General features: G+C 41.5%; 2 protein-coding genes across 4 annotated transcripts in view; both read right to left on the bottom strand.

Annotated features, from left to right (window-relative positions):
• The window catches only part of LOC114463128 (interferon-induced GTP-binding protein Mx-like), a 57,583-nt gene extending 37,874 nt beyond the window's left edge, over positions 1–19,709 (bottom strand). Inside the window, exon 1 of the mRNA XM_028446400.1 lies at positions 19,530–19,709. The gene's annotated coding sequence lies outside the window, so the exon portion shown is untranslated. The remainder of the gene's footprint in view (positions 1–19,529) is intronic.
• On the bottom strand, positions 283–19,532 carry LOC114463129 (interferon-induced GTP-binding protein Mx-like). Of its 3 annotated transcripts, none has more exons than XM_028446402.1 (12): positions 19,286–19,532; positions 16,367–16,504; positions 16,116–16,270; positions 15,800–15,938; positions 15,522–15,720; positions 13,959–14,037; positions 13,767–13,889; positions 13,522–13,669; positions 13,295–13,453; positions 5,668–5,744; positions 5,314–5,577; positions 283–615 (listed from the first exon to the last, which is right to left on the bottom strand). In XM_028446402.1, the coding sequence occupies exons 1-12, from the start codon at positions 19,470–19,472 to the stop codon at positions 391–393; spliced, it is 1,893 nt and encodes a 630-aa protein (XP_028302203.1). In that variant the 5' UTR covers positions 19,473–19,532; the 3' UTR covers positions 283–390. The 3 variants fall into 3 exon arrangements, with proteins under 3 accessions (XP_028302203.1, XP_028302205.1, XP_028302204.1); XM_028446404.1 differs by having other exon boundaries at positions 5,434–5,577; XM_028446403.1 differs by having other exon boundaries at positions 13,528–13,669.
• Positions 19,710–21,049: the final 1,340 nt, after the last annotated feature.

The raw sequence follows: 21,049 nt of genomic DNA, 5'->3' as shown, positions 1-21,049 counted from the left end.
CACTTTGAAAAGGTTCTGATGCTGGGAGACGTAATGAAGCGTGTGGGTTACTACATCCAACAACCAAACATTTTTGATTTCTCCTCTCGTAACTTCTGCATCCTGGAGCTTGGACTACAAAATAAAAGCGAGAAATAAAAATGGCAGATTGCTCGAAGTGTTGGGCCTGGAGTCGATGTCCTAATGTCCGCTGACGTTATTGTTCAAAAAACGTAATAGAGAATCGAAAAATCGAAACAGATTGAAAAATATGAACAAAACAGAATATAAAGATATCAACGGAGCACCTGAATAGATTAATTTGAACTTTTCTGTGCTTCTAAACAATCTAAATATACATCAAAATGCATTTAAGGGTTAAAAAAGTGGATTTAGCATGATATGTCCCCTTTAAAATTCCGCCAGCTTTGTGCGGGCCTTCATGAGGCGTTTCTGGCGACTCTGCAGAGTATCTCTCTTCTTGCCAATTTCCATATCCTCCTTTAGCAAGAGCTCTACTTTGCTTTTGTCCTGAAACATTTGAAACATCTCCCTCTGCAGCTCAATGGTAGACTGTTGCAGCATATGGTAGCGGATCACCAGGGGGATTTGGTCAGCCAGACGCACACTAGCAATCTAAAGGAGGAAAATACAAAAGTGAGATAGCAGTCCTTCCTACCAGTGTCAATAATGTCTCCAAGGAGTAAATCAACTTTAAATGTACTTTATATTACAGATCAAACACCAGAAATGTCATCAACAGTGTGGGTTGCAGTGAAGGCATACTTAAGAGGTCTGATCATCTCATGCAATGCCCAGTTGCTTAAAACTAGGAATAGGCGCATTAATGAATTAACTAAAAATATTTCTAACCTTACTCTGCAATTAGCAACATCCTCATCAGCAGATGGCATTAAAGAATGCCTACTTCTCTAGAAAGAATTTGATTTATTAACTACCCAAAAAGTTGAAAACCTCTTAATGAGATCCAAAAGATGGGAAAGCTACTGTCATACCAGCTTTGCCAGAAAGCAGCAAGTCAGACAATACAAGAGAATAAAGATGAGTCTTGGGGGTTTGTGTGGATCACTCGGCAATCAACTCCTGTTTTAGGAGGTTTTACAGTGACCTGTATAAATCTGAATCGCTGAGATGACCATTAAATTACGTCATTCCTTCAAAAAGTTGAGATCCTGCACATTGGCCCGGTAAAGACATGTGAACTGCAATCTACATTTTTTTTTTAGAGAAATTTAGCTGGCCATTAAATGTATGTAAAATGTGAAATCCCCTGGGCCTGTTGGGTTCCCAACAAAATTTTAAAAAATGTTTTCTGACAAATTGGCCACTATTTTAAACAAGGTATTCAGTTAATCACTTATAGCTGCCTCCCTTCCTGAAACACTACAACAAGCAACCATATCACTTAGCTTTAAAATATAAAAAAAATAAACAGGATTGTGGCTACCATCGCCTTATTTTGCTGCTTAACATTGATAACAAGATTATTTCAAAACTAATTGCACTCTGCCTGGAAACGGTCCTCCCAACCATAGTTTTACCAGACATCTTCAAGTTGATATTTGATACATTTTCCAAAATTAAAGGCAAAGATTTAAGACAATTTGCCTTCCTGGCTGTAATTGGTGTGGAGACAACAAACCTGAGTTTGGGACACCACACACAAAGCTGTCTGTCTTTTGCCACACTTAGAGGGTTTTCATGGACGTCACGTTCTGAGCAGTAACCCGGATGGGCGGCCATGTTAGAGGCACTCAGATGAACAATCCAATGGATAAACCACAGAAAAGCTCCTCAAAATGCATTATAGATGCAAAGGCATATGGGGAAGGACTTGGTCCGCAGGACAAGGCACAATATTTGGAAAAGTTACAGTTTATTGGTGGTGCAGATCCATACGAGTTGGCTCCCTCATCTTGGATCAGTGACGACCTAGAGAGTCTTCCATCTATTATGGATCCTGATATCGTCAACTTCCTGGTTTTCACCAAGCCCATACACAGCAGAAAACCAAACCAAGTTTGGAGGCCTATAACCAGATGATGTGTGGATGGGTTAGGCCGTGAGGGAGATGCAGTATCAAGTCAAGGCCAAAGTAAGTAATGCAATAACGTCTTTAATAACCTAACCTTAACTTTAGGTTACTCTCATAACCCCGGTTTTATGAGTAATATGAGTGAGATGTCTCACTATGGAATGTGACTTCTGTCTACATTCCTCAGAAGCACTCTATTTCACTATGCCAATCCTAAATCGCCAGTGAAGCGCAACAGTCCGCTGGGAGACCCTCTCACCTCCTATAAAAGGAGGAAACGAACAGGTGCAAACGTGGCTCAGGTGGTAGAGGGGTTGTCCTCTGATCGGTCGGGGGTTCAATCCCAGTCTATACCGGTCTATGTGTCGAAGTGTCCTTGGGCAAGACACTGAACCACAAGTTGCTCCCAGTGGTTGACTAAAGCCTTGCATCTGTCACACTGGTGTATGAATGTGAGGCGGCAGACCCTGACTCGAGTAAGCCAATGCAATAGCCTCCACCACCCAGTGTGACAGGCGTTGCTTAGTGACAGGCATCCCCTTACGGGGATTGGCCCAGGAGACAAACAGCTGATTGGTCCTCTTGAGGCATCTTGTCCTGCTCATACAAGTATGAATCGCATGAACAGGGCACAAAAAAAACAAGGCCGCTGCTCACCCCGGATATCGCATCTTTCAGCGGCCATCAGCTATGCAAGATCGAGCGAGCACACTCCTGTTGCCAGGAGTTGGGTACAAAGACATCGGCACCCGTGGATATCGCCTACATTATCGCTGGGTCCTGGGACAGAGCAAAATCATCACAAAGTTTTGCCTGGTAGACGGTGAGGAGAGAGAAGACATTCATGGCTACTGCCAGCCTTGTAAGTCCTACAGTACAGGTCTGACTGGAGACGATCCGATTTTGACAGAAGCATCACTCTCCGTGGCATCCTGAGCAGTCCGCAGCTTTCCATGGCCACGCAGTTGAGGATGGAGGCACCTGCCACCAGGGTCCTTCCGGTGAAAGGGCGACTACCCCAGGGACGCGCTACTTCGATGAACAGCTCAGGGAAGATGGGGAGGATTTGCCTCGGAGCGCCCCTGGAAACGAGGAGCTACTTCTCCTCATAGCGAGACCTGGTGGTTTCAGTCACAACGCGAGCCAAAGAATGGCCAGCCTTGTAGCAGCACGTTTACAAACATCCACCGTGTCCAGGCTCGGAGGATAGGAGATGGGTGTGGAGCCGTCCAAACCTCCTGAAAGGCAGTAAAGGCAGCCAACAGTCCGTCCCGAGTCGGGGTGACGAAAAGCTCGTCCTCATCATCCACACCCGAGAGGAGTGGGTCGGAGGAGTCCCCCTCAAACACTTCACATTCCATCACAAGGATGCCCTCGTCAAGTGGGGAGATATCAGCCAGGTTCAGCTGAGAGCAGCAACGTCCAGAGAAGTCACCTTTTCCCAATCCATAACGGCAGGGGCGCCGTGCGCGAAAAAAAGGGCCCTGTTCGGGCCTGCCCAAAAGATGTGCCAGTCTCCTCTGGAGGCACAGTGCGGACAAGAGCACGGGCATTCGATCGCCATTCCGGCATGTTCGATGCCCAGGCAGCTCAAACAGGCTTTGTGCTCGTCCTTGTTGGAGAGTCTTCCCCCACATGGACAAAGGCGAGCCACAGTACATCGTGTCTCCTTGGTGAGAGGAGCCTCGGCCTCCATTACCGCTTGACGAAGGCAAGAAGAGCAGGTGAATTAGCTTGCGCTACCATGTGGCGGCTAGCACACTGGTGCTGGCAAGGAACGTGCGCCGGAACGTCCAAGATGTTGGGGACAACGTTGGGTTTCGAATGGCAGCTGGGTCACTGGAGTTCGGAAGCTCGAGTACCATGGTACAGAGCGGCAACTGAACCGTACAACGCATTGAGGGCCCAGGAGTGAGACAGAAGTGCGCACAAGCCCGGAGGAGTTGAGGGCAGTGGTCGAGGACAACAGCTAGGTGTGAGCTCCGGTCTTGCGGCAGGAAGCTTGCAGCGGGGCTGTCACCGGAATGAGAGGCTGCTGGAGACCAACGCGTGCGCTGAAGCAGCAGTGTCGAAAGGAGCAGTCAGCCGGAGCTGAGGCTCTGAGGTTGCACGTGCCTTGGCAGTGAAGGATGGCACTCACCAAGCAGAGCAAAGAAAGAGCCGTTTTAACCACTTCTTGACCTGGTGTGGTTTTAAGTAGGCGATAGTCTTGCCAGCGTCCGTTGACTGGAAAGTAGAAAATCCCGTCTGTGGACAGTTAAACTGGACAGAACTAAAAACCAAGATAACAGAGAAGAGGTTTTTGAATGGTACGCACCTGTCCGTGTCCTCCTTTTATAGGAGTTGGGAGGGTTTCCCAGCGGACTGCTTCTGAGGAATGTAGGATGAGGTCACATCCCATAGTGAGACATCTCACGAAATATTATGAAATAGAACCCAACCTTCAGATTTTTGCCTCGTAGATCCTGGTTTAGCTTCGCTAGCCACAAGCACCTCCTTTCCTCTGTTAATTTTTGACATAGTTCTCCCTGATTTGTTATAAGTTTTGGAAGTCTACAAAACTCCAAATATTTTTCACGGTCTGACCGAACAGAACCCAAGCTGCTTGAGGTCCAGTGTGAAATATCCACAGTCAGTCATGATTTGGGGTGCAATGTTATGTTCTGTTCCTCACCCATCTTCCGCCAAATTCTTGGACCTTGATTCCCGAATGAAAGGCACACTTTAGTTTCATCGGAAAAGAGGACCTTGGACCACTGGCCAACAGTCCAGTCCTCCTTCTCCTCTTTTTTTTCTGCAAAAACTGAGAAGTCCTGTTTTCGTGGGTTTTATGAGCTGGAAGCTCAAATTATGTAAAAATAAACAAATACTTGAAATCGTTTAAATTGTGGGCCCTGAATCTATAATCTATGAAAGTTTAACTTTTTGAATGGAATAATGGAAGTTAAACAACTTTTCCATGATATTTAAATTTTTTGGAAAGGGTCTGTTTATCCTTTATTGTAATTCACCGTACTGTATTTTTTTACACCTCCTTTTTTCTTTTATTAATGTTATTGTTAGTCAGTTATCATCATCTCATTTATTTAATGTACGTATATGTTTTTCACTATTACCATTTCTTTGTTTTTTTTAATCTTTTGACTATAATGGCTTCCTCAATGTTTCTGTGGGAGGGGGGTGGTGTTCTAATTTCAACAATGAGAACTGCATATTCTGAAGATTGTATTGTAAAAAAAAAATCATAAATAAACCTAGTTCAAATTAAAAAAAATTACCTTGTAATAGGATTTGAGGTGCATTCTCAGGCTCTGAAGATTTGCATGATTGTCCTGTTTGTAAACATGGCTGGGTTGAGAAAAAACAGACCAGATTTTAGATGCACTGTCCGCTGTTACCAGATTTTCCTCCTTCTGCCTCTCGCTGAAACTGCTGCTGTAAGTTCGATCCTGGGAGTAAACAAGCAGCTCCATCTGGAACTGCGTTCTCAGCATCGATTCAGCAAAGGCCTCCTTTTTTTGTTTAATGGCATCAATTTTTGCCTAAAAAACCCCCAAAAACAATTGAATAATATCAGACTAAGCATTGAGGAAACCTTCAGAGTTGTAGGAGCAAAAAGCTACAGTGCTCACCTTGGTTGCTTTTAGGAGGTTAGGGAATCCAGCAAAGCAAGCATGGGCCAGCTGGATGAGCACGTTTTTAACTGCGTCTGCCGAAAAAGTTTAAAGATGTGTGAAATATATCATTCGTACTAAACATAGGTCAGTAGTCATCCAAAGTTAGGGCTGTAGTATAAAGACTTAAGTGATCAAATCACAACAGTACATTTAAAAAAAGGGAGAGCATGGACAAAATAAACAAGGAACAGGCTAATCAATGCAAATAACACCTGGTTTAAGGCAGAAGGATCACATGTTGATCTCAGACAATTCTAATTAACTGCCGTAACTTAGTTTGAATTGAAACAATCAGTGATGTGCCGTCAGGGTAGGCAAGGTAGGCAGTGCCTACCCAATGGTGAATTGATATGATTATTATTTCCAATAGCCTACAGTACCTATAAGTTTGAAAGTGTCCGCATTTTGTGCGTTTCATAGCCCAAATTACTAAACAGCGCTATTTCCTGGAACAGCTGTCTTTTTTTTTTTTTCGCGCTCCGCTGTAAGGCAGAGGGAGGCCACGCCCCCTCCCAAAGGCACGTTGCTCCTCTGCCTCCGTTCTCATTGCGTGATTTTACGTGTTTGCACATGCGCAGTAGGGCTGAACGATATATCGTTATCGTATCTATATCTAGATATGAACTTTCAAGATATGAATATCGAAAAAAGTAACGATATAGACGATATAGATTTCTCCTCTTCCCGCTCGCCCTGCATACAACTCTGGCAGTTACAACAAACGTCATTTTAACGAGTGCCCTTGAATGCACCGCTAAGGCCAGCGCGCACACACGACAGAGACAGCGGATAAATTAGAAAGAAAGAAAGAAAATGAGTGCGGGAGATAATGCGGCCGGTGGCAGTGCAGAATCTGATTTGGTGCCAAAACATAGATCATCCTCCATAATTTGGAGGTATTTTGGATTCAGAAAGGACAATGTTAACCAGAGTGAGGTGTTGTGCAGGTCGTGTTTCGCAAAAATTGCGACTAAGCAAGGTAGCACAACAAACATGTTTCACCACCTGAAACAACACCATCGTGTGCTGCATGAAGAGTGCATGACCATGAGAGAAACACCGGGGACTTCTCAGTCATCCCAAAATAAGCCAAAGCAAAGTTTTATTGCTGATGCGTTCAGTAGCGTTACGCCGTACGAGTCGACGTCCACCAGATATAAAGAATTCACCGACGCTATAACATACCACATTGCTAAAGACATGGTACCTGTGTACACAGTCTCAAAAGAAGGCTTTAAAAAAATGGTTCGGACGTTGGACAAGCGTTATAAAATACCATCCCGAACACATTTTAATTAAGTGGCCATTCCGAAACTTTATAATGAGTGTAAAATGAATGTTGAATCCGTGCTCCATGATATCGATCATTTCGCCACAACCACGGACCTGTGGTCGAGCTGGACAACCGAACCTTACATTAGTTTAACGATCCATTTTATTACTACAAACTTCGAACTCCAGACCCGCTGTCTGCAGACATCATTCTTCCCTGGGGAGCATACCGGGGATAATATAGCGGAGGAGATGAGAGGTGCGTTAGCAGACTGGAACTTGAAGGAGGACCAACAAGTTTGCGTAACGACTGATAACGCATCGAACATGATAAAGGCTTTGGAGGTGAATGGTTGGACGCACCTTCAGTGCTTTGGACACAGGCTACACCTGGCAATAGGTACGTTTTGCTATGTTTATTTTTATTTTTTAATTACTTTCAGACAGAAAGAGGGAGATAGGTGTGTGTGTGAGAGAGAGAGAGAGAGAGAGAGAGAGAGAGAGAGGGGGGAAACAATCTGCATTATTATGTGGTTATTTAGCTGTTGTAATATAATAATTAATTATTTTGTACATTTATTTTTCCAAGAAAACACAGTGAAAGGTGACAGCCGGATCAGCCGTGCAACAGGTGTCTGCAAAAAGTTGGTGTGCCACTTGTTTTGCCTTCCAGGCTGTTTCTTTTTTTTTCTCCCCCTGCTGTTTAGTGTTGGGGTTTTTTGCATCACTTCCTTTAAGAACAGGAAGAAGGAAGTATTAGTGAGCACATGGCCCAGTAGAAGGCTAGATTTGTGGTAGGAGCTGAAGTCTCTCTCTGCTACCATCGGTTGTTTCTCCGGAAGATGCATTGCCTGTAAGTTAATCTTTTGTTTATTCAGTTGTTTAATATAGTGACATGTATATTGTTGTTATCATAGGAAAAGTAATGTTTATTTTGCATGTTAATTGTTTGTATTTAACATAGATTAAAGTCTTTCATTTAAACAATGAGTACACATCTTTAAGCGTGAAGTAGTTGCTTGTTTATTATTTGATGATTGAAACTTGTCTTTGTAAAAAGGTTTTGTTAATTGCAATGTATGTGTCTATATTTTCAGTTTCACTCCTGATTCTTAACTTCATGCACATAGAGTCTGCAATAAACTAAGGAGCTTGAACGCTACATCCTGACTCCCGTGTTGTTTTGTACGGAGTTTGGCTGGCTGTCTAGTTGAAGTTTCAACACATCAGCGAGGACAGTACACCACTTCTCACACAGCTGGAAAAAGAGAGTGGCACGTGAGCAAGCCCAGAAACGCCTCAACCTTCCAGTCCATGGACTCATAACTGAGTGTCAAACTAGATGGGGGTCTAGGGTGCTCATGATTAACAGGATTCTGGAGCAGCAGAAAGCACTCCATGAGGTCCTCTCAGAGGACAGAAACACCCGGCACCTAATTCTTGGATATCAAGATCTGGATGTGCTGGAGTCAGTCAGCAAGGCACTGGGACCACTGCTTGAATTCACGGATGCTCTGTCAGGGGAGGATTATGTTAGTGTTTCACACATCAAACCAGCACTCAGCCTGTTTAACACAACCATCTTGGCACCAGAGGAGGGTGATACGGACATGACCAAGTCCTTAAAAGAGAAAATTCTGGAGTACTTGAATAGCAAGTATAAAGAGAGAGTTACACAAGAGCTCCTGGCATCCTTCTTAGATCCAAGATACAAGACACAATACATAAGTGTTAACGACGTCCCCATCATCAAAGCCAGACTGGTGTCAGAGATGAAGACGATGGAACACAAGGTAAAAATAATGGTTTGAATGGAGTAAATGTAAACAGTTCCTTCCATTTAAGATTAAGATTAAATCGGGGCTTTCGCCTTTAATTGGCCATGTAATGTTATTACATTAATGGAATTTGTCCTCTGCATTTAACCCATCCCTGAGGAGCAGTGGGCAGCCATTTTGCGGCACCTGGGGAGCATTTCGGGGTTAAGGGACGTGCTCAACATCCCAAAGTGACAGCCCAGGTGAGGCTTGAACCGGCAACCCTCCGATTACAAGCCCAGCGTCTTTAACCACTAGGCCACCACTCCCCTTTTTTTTTTTTTTTTTTTTTTTTTTTTTTTTTTTTTTTTTTTTTTTTTTAAAATACATTATCTTATATTTTAGTAAATATTTAAGTTTAAATTTAGCTCATACAGTAATGATCATTCATATATACAACTAATTAAATTATTTTTTTGTGTGTGTGTTGTTTTTACTATTTTCTAGCATTCTGTTGAGTGCAGAGAGACCAGAGTGGAAGAAGTTTCACCCCCACCCACCAAAAAGGCTAGGAAGTCACTGGGAAGTTTCTTCAAAAGAGCCACCACAAGTGCAACAGTACCAATCGATCCCACTGCTGCCATAGAAGCTGAGCTGAGTGCCTACATGCAGTCCCCCACAATTGACAACGAAGAGGACCCCCTTCTGTGGTGGAGATTAACTCACAAAGTCAACTTTCCCTGGCTCAGCAACATGGCAAGAAAATACTTGTGCATGCAGGCCAACAGCTCTCCTCAGAGATAATTTTTTGTGCATCAGGCAACATTGTGAGTTGTCAGAGGTCCTGTCTGAAGCCAGACATGATTAACAAACTAGTGTTCCTGGCAAAGAATCTGTAGAAGTTGTGCTGCCTGTAACTACCTCTGTTCTGTTAGTAGCAAATGTATTTTCTGCATACAGTTATGTGATCTTTTGAAGAATATAAATGTTGTTGCACTTAAATGCACTTTCAATGTTCCACCAGCTGCTGCATTTGTTATTTATTGTTAAAGCAGAGCTGCAGCAAAATGTTTGATTTTTAATTTATTTTTTCATAATTTACCTTAATGTTGATGACTGGCAGTGAGTTCTTAAAAATAAAACTGCACTTTCCACATTTTTTTGTATTATGATGTTTTTATTTTTCTGAAAAATGCCTGGTTTTCATCGAACCCGTTGTCATATCGTATCGATATCGAGATATGAAATTATGTCCATATCGTTCAGCCCTAATGCGCAGTCAGGTCCCCAAGATGAAAACCATTTACGTGCAAAGGCAGTATAGAGAGCTGCCTTTGCACGTAACCGCGCTATGCTAAATGCTATACGTAAGTTCACAGTACATTAGTGAATTGATCCCATGTGACCGCTGCTGCTACGTTCTCTAGCTAGTGGGCGGGATAACACTACAGTGTGGATGACAGCGCTAGAGATGATAAACTGTTTTGAAGAAAAACGACAGCTTTTAAAAGATGGGAGACCAACACCTGAGTTACCAGAGCTTCACCAAAGGTAAGGTCAGAACATGTTTCATACTTTTCACAGTGAATGGTACAAAAGGAAGGATTGACTTTGTGGATGCTCCTCACTGAGGCTGTTCTAAGTTTTTGTCATTTTTTACGTGTCGTGTTTCTGTGTTTCCAACACAAACAACAGATGTGCTGCCGTGTCATGAGATATATCTTGTTGGGAGAGTATGGAGGCTATATTAAATAATTGTTCATGTTTCTTTAATGGTGTTTATGATGTTGATTTCATTAGATGGCTAAACACTTGTTCATGTGGATCTTACTGGGTTTTTTATTTCTTATTATGAATTTTATATTTTGATAAGCGCATTGAGATGACTGTTGGAAATTGCTTTATACAAATAAAATTGATTTGAATTGAATTAACACGACAGCAGAAACATATGAAATGGTCATTGGTGGTCTCAATTTGCAATGTGCCTACCCAACCCTAGTGGTCATGGCATGTCACTGGAAACAATGAACACCACATCTAAGTGACTTTAACCCATTCAGTGCCAGCCATTTTCAAAATTCCTACCTGCCTCAGTGCCAGCCGGTTTAAAGCATTTTGACTGATTTTTAAAGACCCACAAGATATTTTGTACTCTGACAATCTGAAATGACACCGGATTCTTAAAGATTATTAAATTAAAAATAATGTTTGTGTAGCTTGTTTCGTTCTTCCGTAATCAGCAGTTGAATAGAGCAAGTTTTGTACAAATCACCAGTTTCAGAGCAAAAAGCTGAGAAAAGATTTTTTTTTTTTTCTTTTTAGAAAACTATAGCATCTGAACATTGGTTTCCTTCTAAAAAAAAACAAAAACAACACCAACACTGAGACAAGGCTTTTGATGGCGAAATTATTATTTTGCTATTTGGCTCACAGTTTAATGTTTTGCTTACTGTATTTTGTATCTCCTCCCCCCGTCAATCACACAGACACAACTTCCTCTTCCTCTCGACACGCAGAGATGACAGGTTTGGCTCGGTTAGCTGATGGTTTTATCTCACGATTGCAACATTATCAATAATCCACTCAGGTCCACACATGTTCTGTGTTAGTATGTGGTGTTGTGAGCTGCTGGATACTTCACAAAATCACTTCATCGAGCCATAACCTCGTTCCTACTTCTTCCGCCTTAGGTAGTGGTAGCATCAGTGGCTAATCTATCATCCAAAGGGCACCAGTTCGTCACTACGTCAAACTACAGCTTATAGTGGGTACGGAAAGTATTCAGACCCCTTTAAAATTTTGACTTTGTTTCATTGCAACCATTTGCTAAAATCAAAAAAGTTCATTGCATTTCACATTAATGTACACTCAGCACCCCATCTTGACAGAAAAAAAAAACAGAAATGCAGAATTTTTTGCAAATTTATTAAAAACAAAAAATTGAAATATCACATGGTCATAAGTATTCAGATCCTTTGCTGTGACACTCACATTTAACTCACATGCTGTCCATTTCTTCTGATCCTCCTTGAGATGGTTCAGCTCCTTCATTGGAGTCCAGCTGTGTTTAATTAAACTGATTGGACTTGATTAGGAAAGGCACACACCTGTCTATATAAGACCTTACAGCTCACAGTGCATGTCAGAGCAAATGAGAATCATGAGGGCGAAGGAACTGCCCAAGGAGCTCAGAGACAGAATTGTGGCATGGCTCAAATCTGGCCAAGGTTACAAAAGATTTTCTGCAGCACTCAAGGTTCCTAAGAGCACAGTGGTCTCCATAATCCTTAAATGGAAGTTTGGGACGACCAGAACTCTTCCTCAACCTGGCCGTCCAGCCAAACTGAGCAATCATGGGAGAGGAACCTTGGTGAGAGAGGTAAAGAAGAACCCAAATAATACTGTGGCTGAGCTCCAGAAATGCAGTAGGGAAATGGGAGAAAGTTCCACAAAGTCAACTATCACTGCAGCCCTCCACCAGTTGAGGCTTTATGGCAGAGTGGCCCGACGAAAGCCTCTCCTCAGTGCAAGACAAATTAAAGCCTGCATAGAGTTTGCCAAGAACACATGAAGGACTACGAGACTATGAGAAATAAGGTTCTCTGGTCTGATGAGAACAACATTGAACTTTTGGGCGTTAATTTTAGGCGGTATGTGTGGAGAAAAGATGGCACTGCTCATCACCTGCCCAATACAATCCCAACAGTGAAACATGGTCTTGGCAGCATCATGCTATGGGGGTGTTTTTCAGCTGCAGGGACCAGACGACTGGTTGCAATTGAAGGAAAGATAAATGCGGTCAAGTACAGAGATATTATGGAAAAAAACCTCTTCCAGAGTGCTCAGGACCTCAAACTGGGCCGAAGGTTCACTTTCCAACAAGACAATGACCTTAAGCACACAGCAAAAATAACAAAGGAGTGGCTTCGGAACAACTTTGTGACCATTCTTGACTGGCCCAGCCAGAGCCCTGACCTGTACCCAATTGAGCATCTCTGGAGAGACCCGAAAAATGTCTGTCCACCAACGTTCACCATCCAACCTGACAGAACTGGAGGGGATCTGCAAGGAAGAATGGCAGAGGATCCCCAAATCCAGGTGTGAAAAATTTGTTGCATCATTCCCATGACGACTCAAAAGGGTGCTTCTACTCAATACTGAGGAAAGGGTCTGAATACTTACTGTACTTACTGACTATGTGATATTTCAGTTTTTCTTTTTTAATACATTTGCAAATATTTCTACATTTCTGTTTTTTTCTGTCAAGATGAGGTGCTGAGTGTACATTAATGACAAATAAAATGTACTTTTTTGATTTTAGCAAACGGAAATAGAGTAAAAAATTCAAAGGGGTCTGAATACTTTCCATACCCACTGTAGATATTGATGAGGTACCACCGCCAGGGTGTCTTGATTAATCTCCGTGAAAAAACATTATTGACATATTACGTTAATGGCAGTGAGCGTTTGGATTTGAAATGACGTAATATTAGGTCAATGGCGCTGAATGAGTTAATTATTTTTGTTTGGGGTTAGGTTTAGATAAATACCTCCGACCTTCTTTAGTCTCCTGACAGCAGGTTCCTCCAACTGTTTGATCTGTTCTTTCATCATAATCTCAAAGGTTTTGTAGTTGATGAAGCCCGGCAGTTCTCTACCACGGTATATCTCCTCATACTGTTCCATTTCTTGTTCAATACTCTTGTTTACTGGAATGTACAAATAGTTGAAAGTCAGAGTTGTACTAAAACAAAGCGGTGCCAGGCTCAAACATTACCCCTACAGTGTATTCCTGACTGGTCCAGGTGGGTTTTCCATTTCCCAAATTCTCTCCTGAGCATTGAAAAGACATTCAGCCTCTCACCACACTTCAGCTCCTCTCCTGACGTCAGACTGATTGCATCCTGTATAAATGCAGTGACTTTCTGCAACACATTTTAGATTCAAGTATATTAAAACCCAATAAAAACATACGAGTAGAAACAATTGCTGTCAGGGAAATAGTATGTAGATGTATCTCACATCAATAAGAAAGACCAGTCGCTCAGCTTCATCTGTTGGGGGTCCGTTTCCGTATCTGTCAAGCTCTGCCTGAGTCTGTGCAAGTTTCTCTTCTATCTGCTCCTCTAGTCTGGGTAGAGATCTCTACAAGTTACACAAAAAGGAGTTAAACAGGTGCTGCAATGATGAATAAAATCATTATCACAATACCACCTTAATGTGATGCACCAGCTCCAATGTTAGCTTCTCTGCCAGTTTGGGAATAGTGGCGTAGCCTTCTTCATACAAGACACTGCAGCAAATGGAAACAACTACTAAGTGCATACTACAGGAAATCAGATAAAATACTACTTACCGCTGATTCAGTTCATTTCAATTCAAATTAATTCATAAAGAAAAAAAATCTATTATCTCAAGGAAATCACTACAAATTAAAAAAAAAAAACATTTCCACATGAGCAAACAACAGAGGCGATGAAAAGCACCTAAGGGGCCTTTACTCTCCCTTAAACTGTTGGTGACTGACGCTCTAATGGCTGAAATTAGCGAGTAATTATGGCCAGTTTAAGACACACAAACCCTGAGGATAGAAGTCTTTTTGGGTGGGAGTCTTTCAAAAACCTTCAGGTTTAGTTAAACTTTAAGGGTGCTTTCACACCGGTTTAGTCCTGGACTCGGTCGAATGAGTGTAAGATAGCTAATCATTTTAACACCCTGGTTTGGCTCGGTTTGTGTTAGGAGCAAAACTTCTGATCCACTCCCTCTGGAGCAGTTGCATGAGCTAACCGCTTGAGGGTGCTGTTACTAGAGTAGCGACTTCTCAAGGCAAAAAAACAGAAACCTAAAGAAGAGGCTCTCATCAATGGGTCAAAGCAAAAGCTTAAAAGTGCACAGAAACTTCTGCGTTCTTTCAAAATGTTCAGCAACAAGTTGCCGTGCTTTTGTTGGTTTTAAAACCCTGTTTTGCACCATCACCAGCTCTACTGATCACCCACAATGCCGTGTGTTTCATCTGCTCCAAGAGCGGTTGTGTTAATGGTGCTCTTAATTAATCTGGGCTTCGATTGGTAACGCTCTGAGACCAGCAGAAACAATTACTCTAGAATTTGCCTGTTTGATCCGCTCAACACATCGTTTGCATGTTCACATCGCCCAAACGAATCATAGGGCATTTTAAATGTTTTAGGATTCGTTGGTGTGAATGCACCTTAACTGTACAGTAATCCCATTTTTAAAAGGCAATTAAATGATTATGATGCATAATAATGCCTTTTGTTCAACCCACATCATCTAATAAGTACATTTCAAAGATATTAGGCCAAACTTCTAAAAACAGTGGAGGATTCCTTTAAGTTTAGCTTAAAAGGTGAAGAGAGAAACAGCCCCCAAACTGAGACTGGCAGCTGGTTCTATAAGCAAGGAGCTTGATAGCTTAATGCTCTGCCTCCCATTTAACCAATTTTAAGTTGTGGTGTCTCTATGTATTTCAATGTATTTTGTAACACGCCTAGCAGTAAAAAGTAAAGCTGCTTTTGTCGTAAAGTACAACCGATTAATTGAGAAATGCGCAGATCAGAGTGAGTGGAGACTCGATGTGTGTGACAAAGCACACACCACCACATTCACACACCCGCCTCCTTAAATGGTTGTTCTGATGGTGGAAGAAACCCTAATACCAGAAGGAAAATCATGCAAGCTCTGATATAAACCCTAAGACCTTCTTGCTTTCAGAAAAAGTGCTGATCATCACACCAATGCTGGCAGCAACTGACTTACCTAAAATTTGCATGTCGTTCAAAGAAATCCTTCTCCCTCTGTATTGCTTCAGACAGAGACACCTTCTCTGCAATCTCCTTCTGACCCCTGCACTTGACAATCATGTAGCCCTTCTTCAGGTTAATGATCTCGTTATGGACAATTTCAATAACCGTCTCCTCTGTGCCTTTGTCCACCAGGTCAGGTTTGGTCAAAATGCCTGAGAGAAAAGAAAAGATTGATGAACAACATCCTGTCACATTGAAACTGAATAATACCTGTGCAACTTGTGTCATTACCCAAAGTTCTCTCTCCGTCTGGATCTACCACCTGGGCCATCTTCAGCGCCTCAGTGGTGGCAATGTCCACATTGCACTGAACCACAACCAAGCTGATGGTTTCTTGTTTGGTAATGAACTTCTCAATCAATCTCTTTATCTACAGATTTATATAGAATTTTTTTTAAAAATTAGACATTTTTCAACACCAGAAAATTTGAGGGGAAAATATGTACAAAGTTTTTCACTGATTCCTGCCTTAAAGGGTCCTTAAGAGAACAGGCCCATATGATTTATTATTATGAGACAAGGCTTCTGATTTAACTAAGTGGAATACCTGGTAACCAATGTTCTCTGGTTGTCCCTTCATGGCAACTCTGGCAATGCCAGGCAGATCAATGAGTGTCAGATCAGGAACATCTGGGGAGGCAATCTCCAGACTGATGAGCTCATCACTGATTCCAACCCCAACGCCAGCCATTACGTCTTGAGCTGAGAGGAGAAACCAAACAGGTTTTTGTAGCTAAGCCATGCTTGGCTTTTATTAGTGACATTAAGGAGTGATGCTGAAAGCGAACGTCACCTCACCGTATCTGATCTTTTTCTCCACATCTGCAGGTTCCATTATTTTCTCCTCCTTACCTTGGTAGCTAATCCTGCAAACCCATTTTTGTCCTTTTTTTGTTCTTTTCATCTTCAGTTCAAGAGGACATCTTGTGACAATGCCTGTTTTATTGATCAGAGGTTAGATAAAATATGAATTTCAACTTTCAAACCACACATGAATGAATGAATCTCACGTTCTGTAAAAATTGGCACTTCTTGATCTTGGGATTATAAGCGTGATATCATTAAGTCTGTCAAATAATATTTCACAGACAGTTTATAGAAAGGTTATATTCAAGTGGAAGCAAATTGGTACAAAAAAACAGTATGTCCCCGTTTGCCTACACCTGGCTGCTAGTGCTTTATTCAGCACTTAGAACTGGGGTCCAGACCACAATGTTCAATATAATGCAGAAATAAAGAACAGCTTGAATCAACATGGTAATAATGGTAAAACAGGCATTAAAAGCATTGAAATACCACAAAAACAACTAAACAAGAGACAGCGGGACAGGATCTCTCCACTTAAGTAAAACTGCTCGCTGGACCAGCAAAGACATAAAGGCCAGGACATTAAGTTTTGCTTTTGGCAGGTCCAAATCTGGGGATATGCCAAAGATAGCGGTCAAAGGGTTTGGCTGAAGTTGGTGAAGTATCTCTGACATAGATTGAAAGAATAATGTCCAAAACTGAGCTAAAGCGGGGCAAGATATGTGAATGAGTGAGCCAGGAGCACCTTTACATTTATCACAAGTAGGGTCGACATCAGGACACATGCTAGCCAGTTTGGTTTTAGATATATGAATGCGATGAACTACTTTAAACTGCAAAAGAGCGTGACGGGCACATAAGGAAGACAAGTGCGCTCGTTTAAGGGTTAAATCCCATACATTATCAGAAAAAGTAAAGCCTAGGTCCTGTTCCCAAGCTGTTCTAGTAGCATCCATAGAGGGACAGTGCAATTTAGGAATTAGGTTGTATAGGTTAGACATTATCTCTTTTGACATTGGCTTAACAGAGAGAAATGTATCAATTGGATTGACTGCTGGCTTAGAAGGGAACCGTGACGGCGTTTCATTAATAGGGCACTAAATAATAATGTATGACTGTTGTCCCAAAATCCCACGGCACACCTGGACTTTCCTCACGGCACACCGTTTTGGAAAAACTGGCATAGAGGTTGATTTGCGTCACCTGGCGTCACCTGGCTTTGACCTGCCTGGCCGCCTCTCATTGGTCATCAATTGGAATCCAGATTCCAATTGATGGAATCCAGATTCCAATTGATGCCAAAAAATCTTACAAACTGCAGCTTTAACCGTAGCGCCACCATATTGCTTTACAGAGCAACCTTTCTGATTGCTCTGCATAGAGTGCCTCTCCCTAAATGCTCTGCATCCCCAATGTTGTAAAGAAAACTACTGTTAGCAAAAAAGGTAAAGCAGCACGTCCAACACGACCTCATTGCTCAAATTACACAAGTCACGTCACTTGAGGGAAAATAACTTGAGGTTGCATCATTTACATCGATTTTAATGTAATCTAATTTATTTCAGTCACAGTCTGTGACTGCGGTCAAGCCAGCTGTGGTTCGCGTTTGCCTGGTCAAATCAGCCGCACGTTGTTTTCTTGTGCGCGAATATACTAACACTGACGGTAATCACAATGAGACCGCCCTGCAGAGCTGCTGGAAGAGAGAGAGAGAAAAAAAAAAACATTTAAGTATATTTCACCCAACTTTGACATAAAATAAAAAAAACTTTTTTCCCATAAGTAGTCCATGATTCATATTTGGATTAACTTAGCACTTCATAGACTACTTGCATGCATAATATTGAGTACCTTTACTGTGTACTTTTTGAGTAATCCTCTGTCAAAATCATATACAGATCACGAATTCTGGATTTTTCACCCAACTTTGACGTGGAATAAAAAGATAATTTTCCATAAGTAGTTTTATTCCACGTCAAAGTTGGGTGAAAAATCCAGAATTCGTGATCTGTATATGATTTTGACAGAGGATTACTCAAAAAGTACACAGTAAAGGTACTCAATATTATGCATGCAAGTAGTCTAGGATGTACTAAGTTCAGCAAAATATGAATCATGGACTACTTATGGGAAAAAAAAATTTTTTTATTTTATGTCAAAGTTGGGCAAAATATTCTTAAATGTGTTTTTCTCTCCCAGCAGCTCTTTAGGCCGGTCTCATTGTGATTACCGTAAGTGTTAGTATATTCGCGCACAAGAAAAGAACGTGCGGCTGATTTGACCAGGCAAACGCGAACCACGGCTGGCTTGACCGCAGTATTCCGTGTGAATGCACCTTTAGACAAAACCTGCCAGCGAGCAAGTTCAGTTCACGAAAAATGTTACCATGGTGAAATACTCAGAGTAGAACTTACCTCGCTTTCAGGAATCGGAAACTCAGAATTTCCCTCATTTGAGCCCGGACATACTCAGAGTTTGAAAATATCTAGTTTTTGTTCCTAAAGGACTGACTGAAAATATAAAACCAAAAGAGGTCTCACACAGGGCTGAAAACAAACCTAGTATTACGGATCTGGGTAAGACATTGGATATCCACAAACAAGAATGGAGGCCTACTGGTCTGCAGTTCATTGGTTAGGAGCCAAGTTTAACTTTTTTGTATTGCTATAAAAAGTTTAGAATGTCTTTAAATGTAGTTTATTGTTTTCACTCAACGTCTCATTTTCTGTACTTCGTTTGTTTCTTTGTTAAGGAGGGGCTGCGTGGTTGACCGGTGCTGACCTGCCCACGTTGTAGAATTTAGCTTTACACTTGGCCGCCGATTTAACGTTTAGATTTAACATTTAGATTTCCATTAAACATTTGGATTTAGCATTTAGATTTAGCATTTAGAATTAACATTTAGTTTACCGTTTCCTCTGGGCAAAGACACTCCTGACAACGCCTCCAACACGGAGCTCTTGCCAGAGCTTTGGTCTCCTATGACGGCGATGGCGGGCAGTGCCAAGTCCTTCTCTACACCCAGAGAGCGCAGAGAGTCGACGAGGTCGATGCAGGGCCGAACCTTCTCTTCATACTGCTGGTTGAGAGTGGCCATGGTGCTGGGAATGGTGGAGTGAGTCGGAGGATGTATGGAGACAGAGCTGAGTCTGATGTGACTAAAACACACACTGAGGAGAAGCTGCAGTCCAGGAAATAAGCTTAGGTTTCGGTTCTCTGTTTAATCAGCATCTCGATAAACCACACCTGTGAGGTGGGATGGATTATCTCTCAAGGAGGAGTGAGTCGGTATGGAGACAGAGCTGAGTCTGATGTGACTAAAACACACACACACACACACCTGATGTGACTGTCACACACACGCACGCACGCACACCCACAAATATTATGACAAACAAAAGGCATCAACACATTCTCAAGCTCCTCCAACAGAAGCACTATAGTAACTAATAATTATAAAGAGGTTTAGAAATACTAAAGTATAAACAAGAATAGGGCAGGATCATTCTCACCTCAGGAAAAAGAACCCCACAAATAAACTCAACTTTGTAATACTAAGTCCTATAAAGGTCTTCACAAGCAGTGTGTTGAGGTATGCATACAGATTGTTTTGTTCCTCCTAATTGTGAATGTAGATCGGCAGGTTCTTATGATGCAGCCACCTTGACTGCTTGGTATTGAGTACACTCTCAAAATAAAAAAGGACAAAATGACATTATTATGATGTTTGCTACATCTTAAATTAGTTGTGTGGCTGGCAAGGAACTAAAAATGCAACTTGCATCACTGATAACATTTGAAAAAATACTGATGTTATTGCTGACAATGTAGTTATGTAATGAAAATCTACGAATGTAAAAAGTACCATTAAATGCAGCAGAGGTTGAGGCAGGGATGGTGCTGTCTCTTAGTGCCAAAATGTTGATACTTTGCTTTGTCTTGCAAAGTGCAAGATGTTTAACAAAGTCATTTTGACAAAAAATTGTCAACTCACAATATATATATATATATATATATATATATATATATATACTGTATATATATATAATTATTATTTTCACTCTAACATTGTAGTCAACAATCAGTTCACCAAACAATGTCATTGTTTCATAAGCTGATTAAAACATAAAGGTAACACACACAAAAAAACACTATTGTGCAACAGATTCACAGAGCAGATAGATTTTAAAATACTTTAGTTACTACTCATGACTGAAAAGGTGGATAAATCAATTTGAATGTACCTTCATAAACAACAGTCCGGTAGAAATGGCCCTCCAAATGTTTTTTTTTTAATTTGAAGGGCTTCGTGGGCTGCAGAACACAGTGATAGTTTCTGCATCATGTACTGCACCTCTTCACCTCAGGTAAAAAATGCCTTTTCTGGATCGCAATGTGTATTTTAAAAAGGAGAGAGAAAAAAAAAACTTGAGCTCAAGATAAAACAAGTAATATTATTAGTTAATCCCTTTTCTAATACATCTAAGCATAGTGTAAATCTGCAGAGAAAGCCAAATAAACCTTAATATAACAATTAGAAAGTCATTTTCACATTACATGAGCATCAAGATAAATACAGCTGATACAAATAAACTGAGCACAGCACTATTATTGTGGCTGTTTTAACTGACAACCACAAATTTCAGACAGGCCTGAAAATATGTGGTTAATTTA

This window comes from Gouania willdenowi, chromosome 5 (assembly GCF_900634775.1).
Source record: "Gouania willdenowi chromosome 5, fGouWil2.1, whole genome shotgun sequence".
Classification (NCBI taxonomy): domain Eukaryota; kingdom Metazoa; phylum Chordata; class Actinopteri; order Blenniiformes; family Gobiesocidae; genus Gouania; species Gouania willdenowi.
Note: the sequence above shows the minus strand (reverse complement) of the source record. Positions and strands in the feature narration are given on the sequence as shown.

Bases quoted from the DNA above. Each gene is read 5' to 3' on its own strand.
- LOC114463129 (XM_028446402.1), bottom strand. From the start codon at position 19,472: ATGGCCACTCTCAACCAGCAGTATGAAGAGAAGGTTCGGCCCTGCATC. The intron at 15,721-15,799 runs GTAATGACACAA...CTTTTCTCTCAG, and splicing joins AGACGGAGAGAGAACTTTGG to GCATTTTGACCAAACCTGAC. The intron at 616-5,313 runs GTAATTTTTTTT...TTCCTCCTTTAG, and splicing joins ACCTCAAATCCTATTACAAG to ATTGCTAGTGTGCGTCTGGC.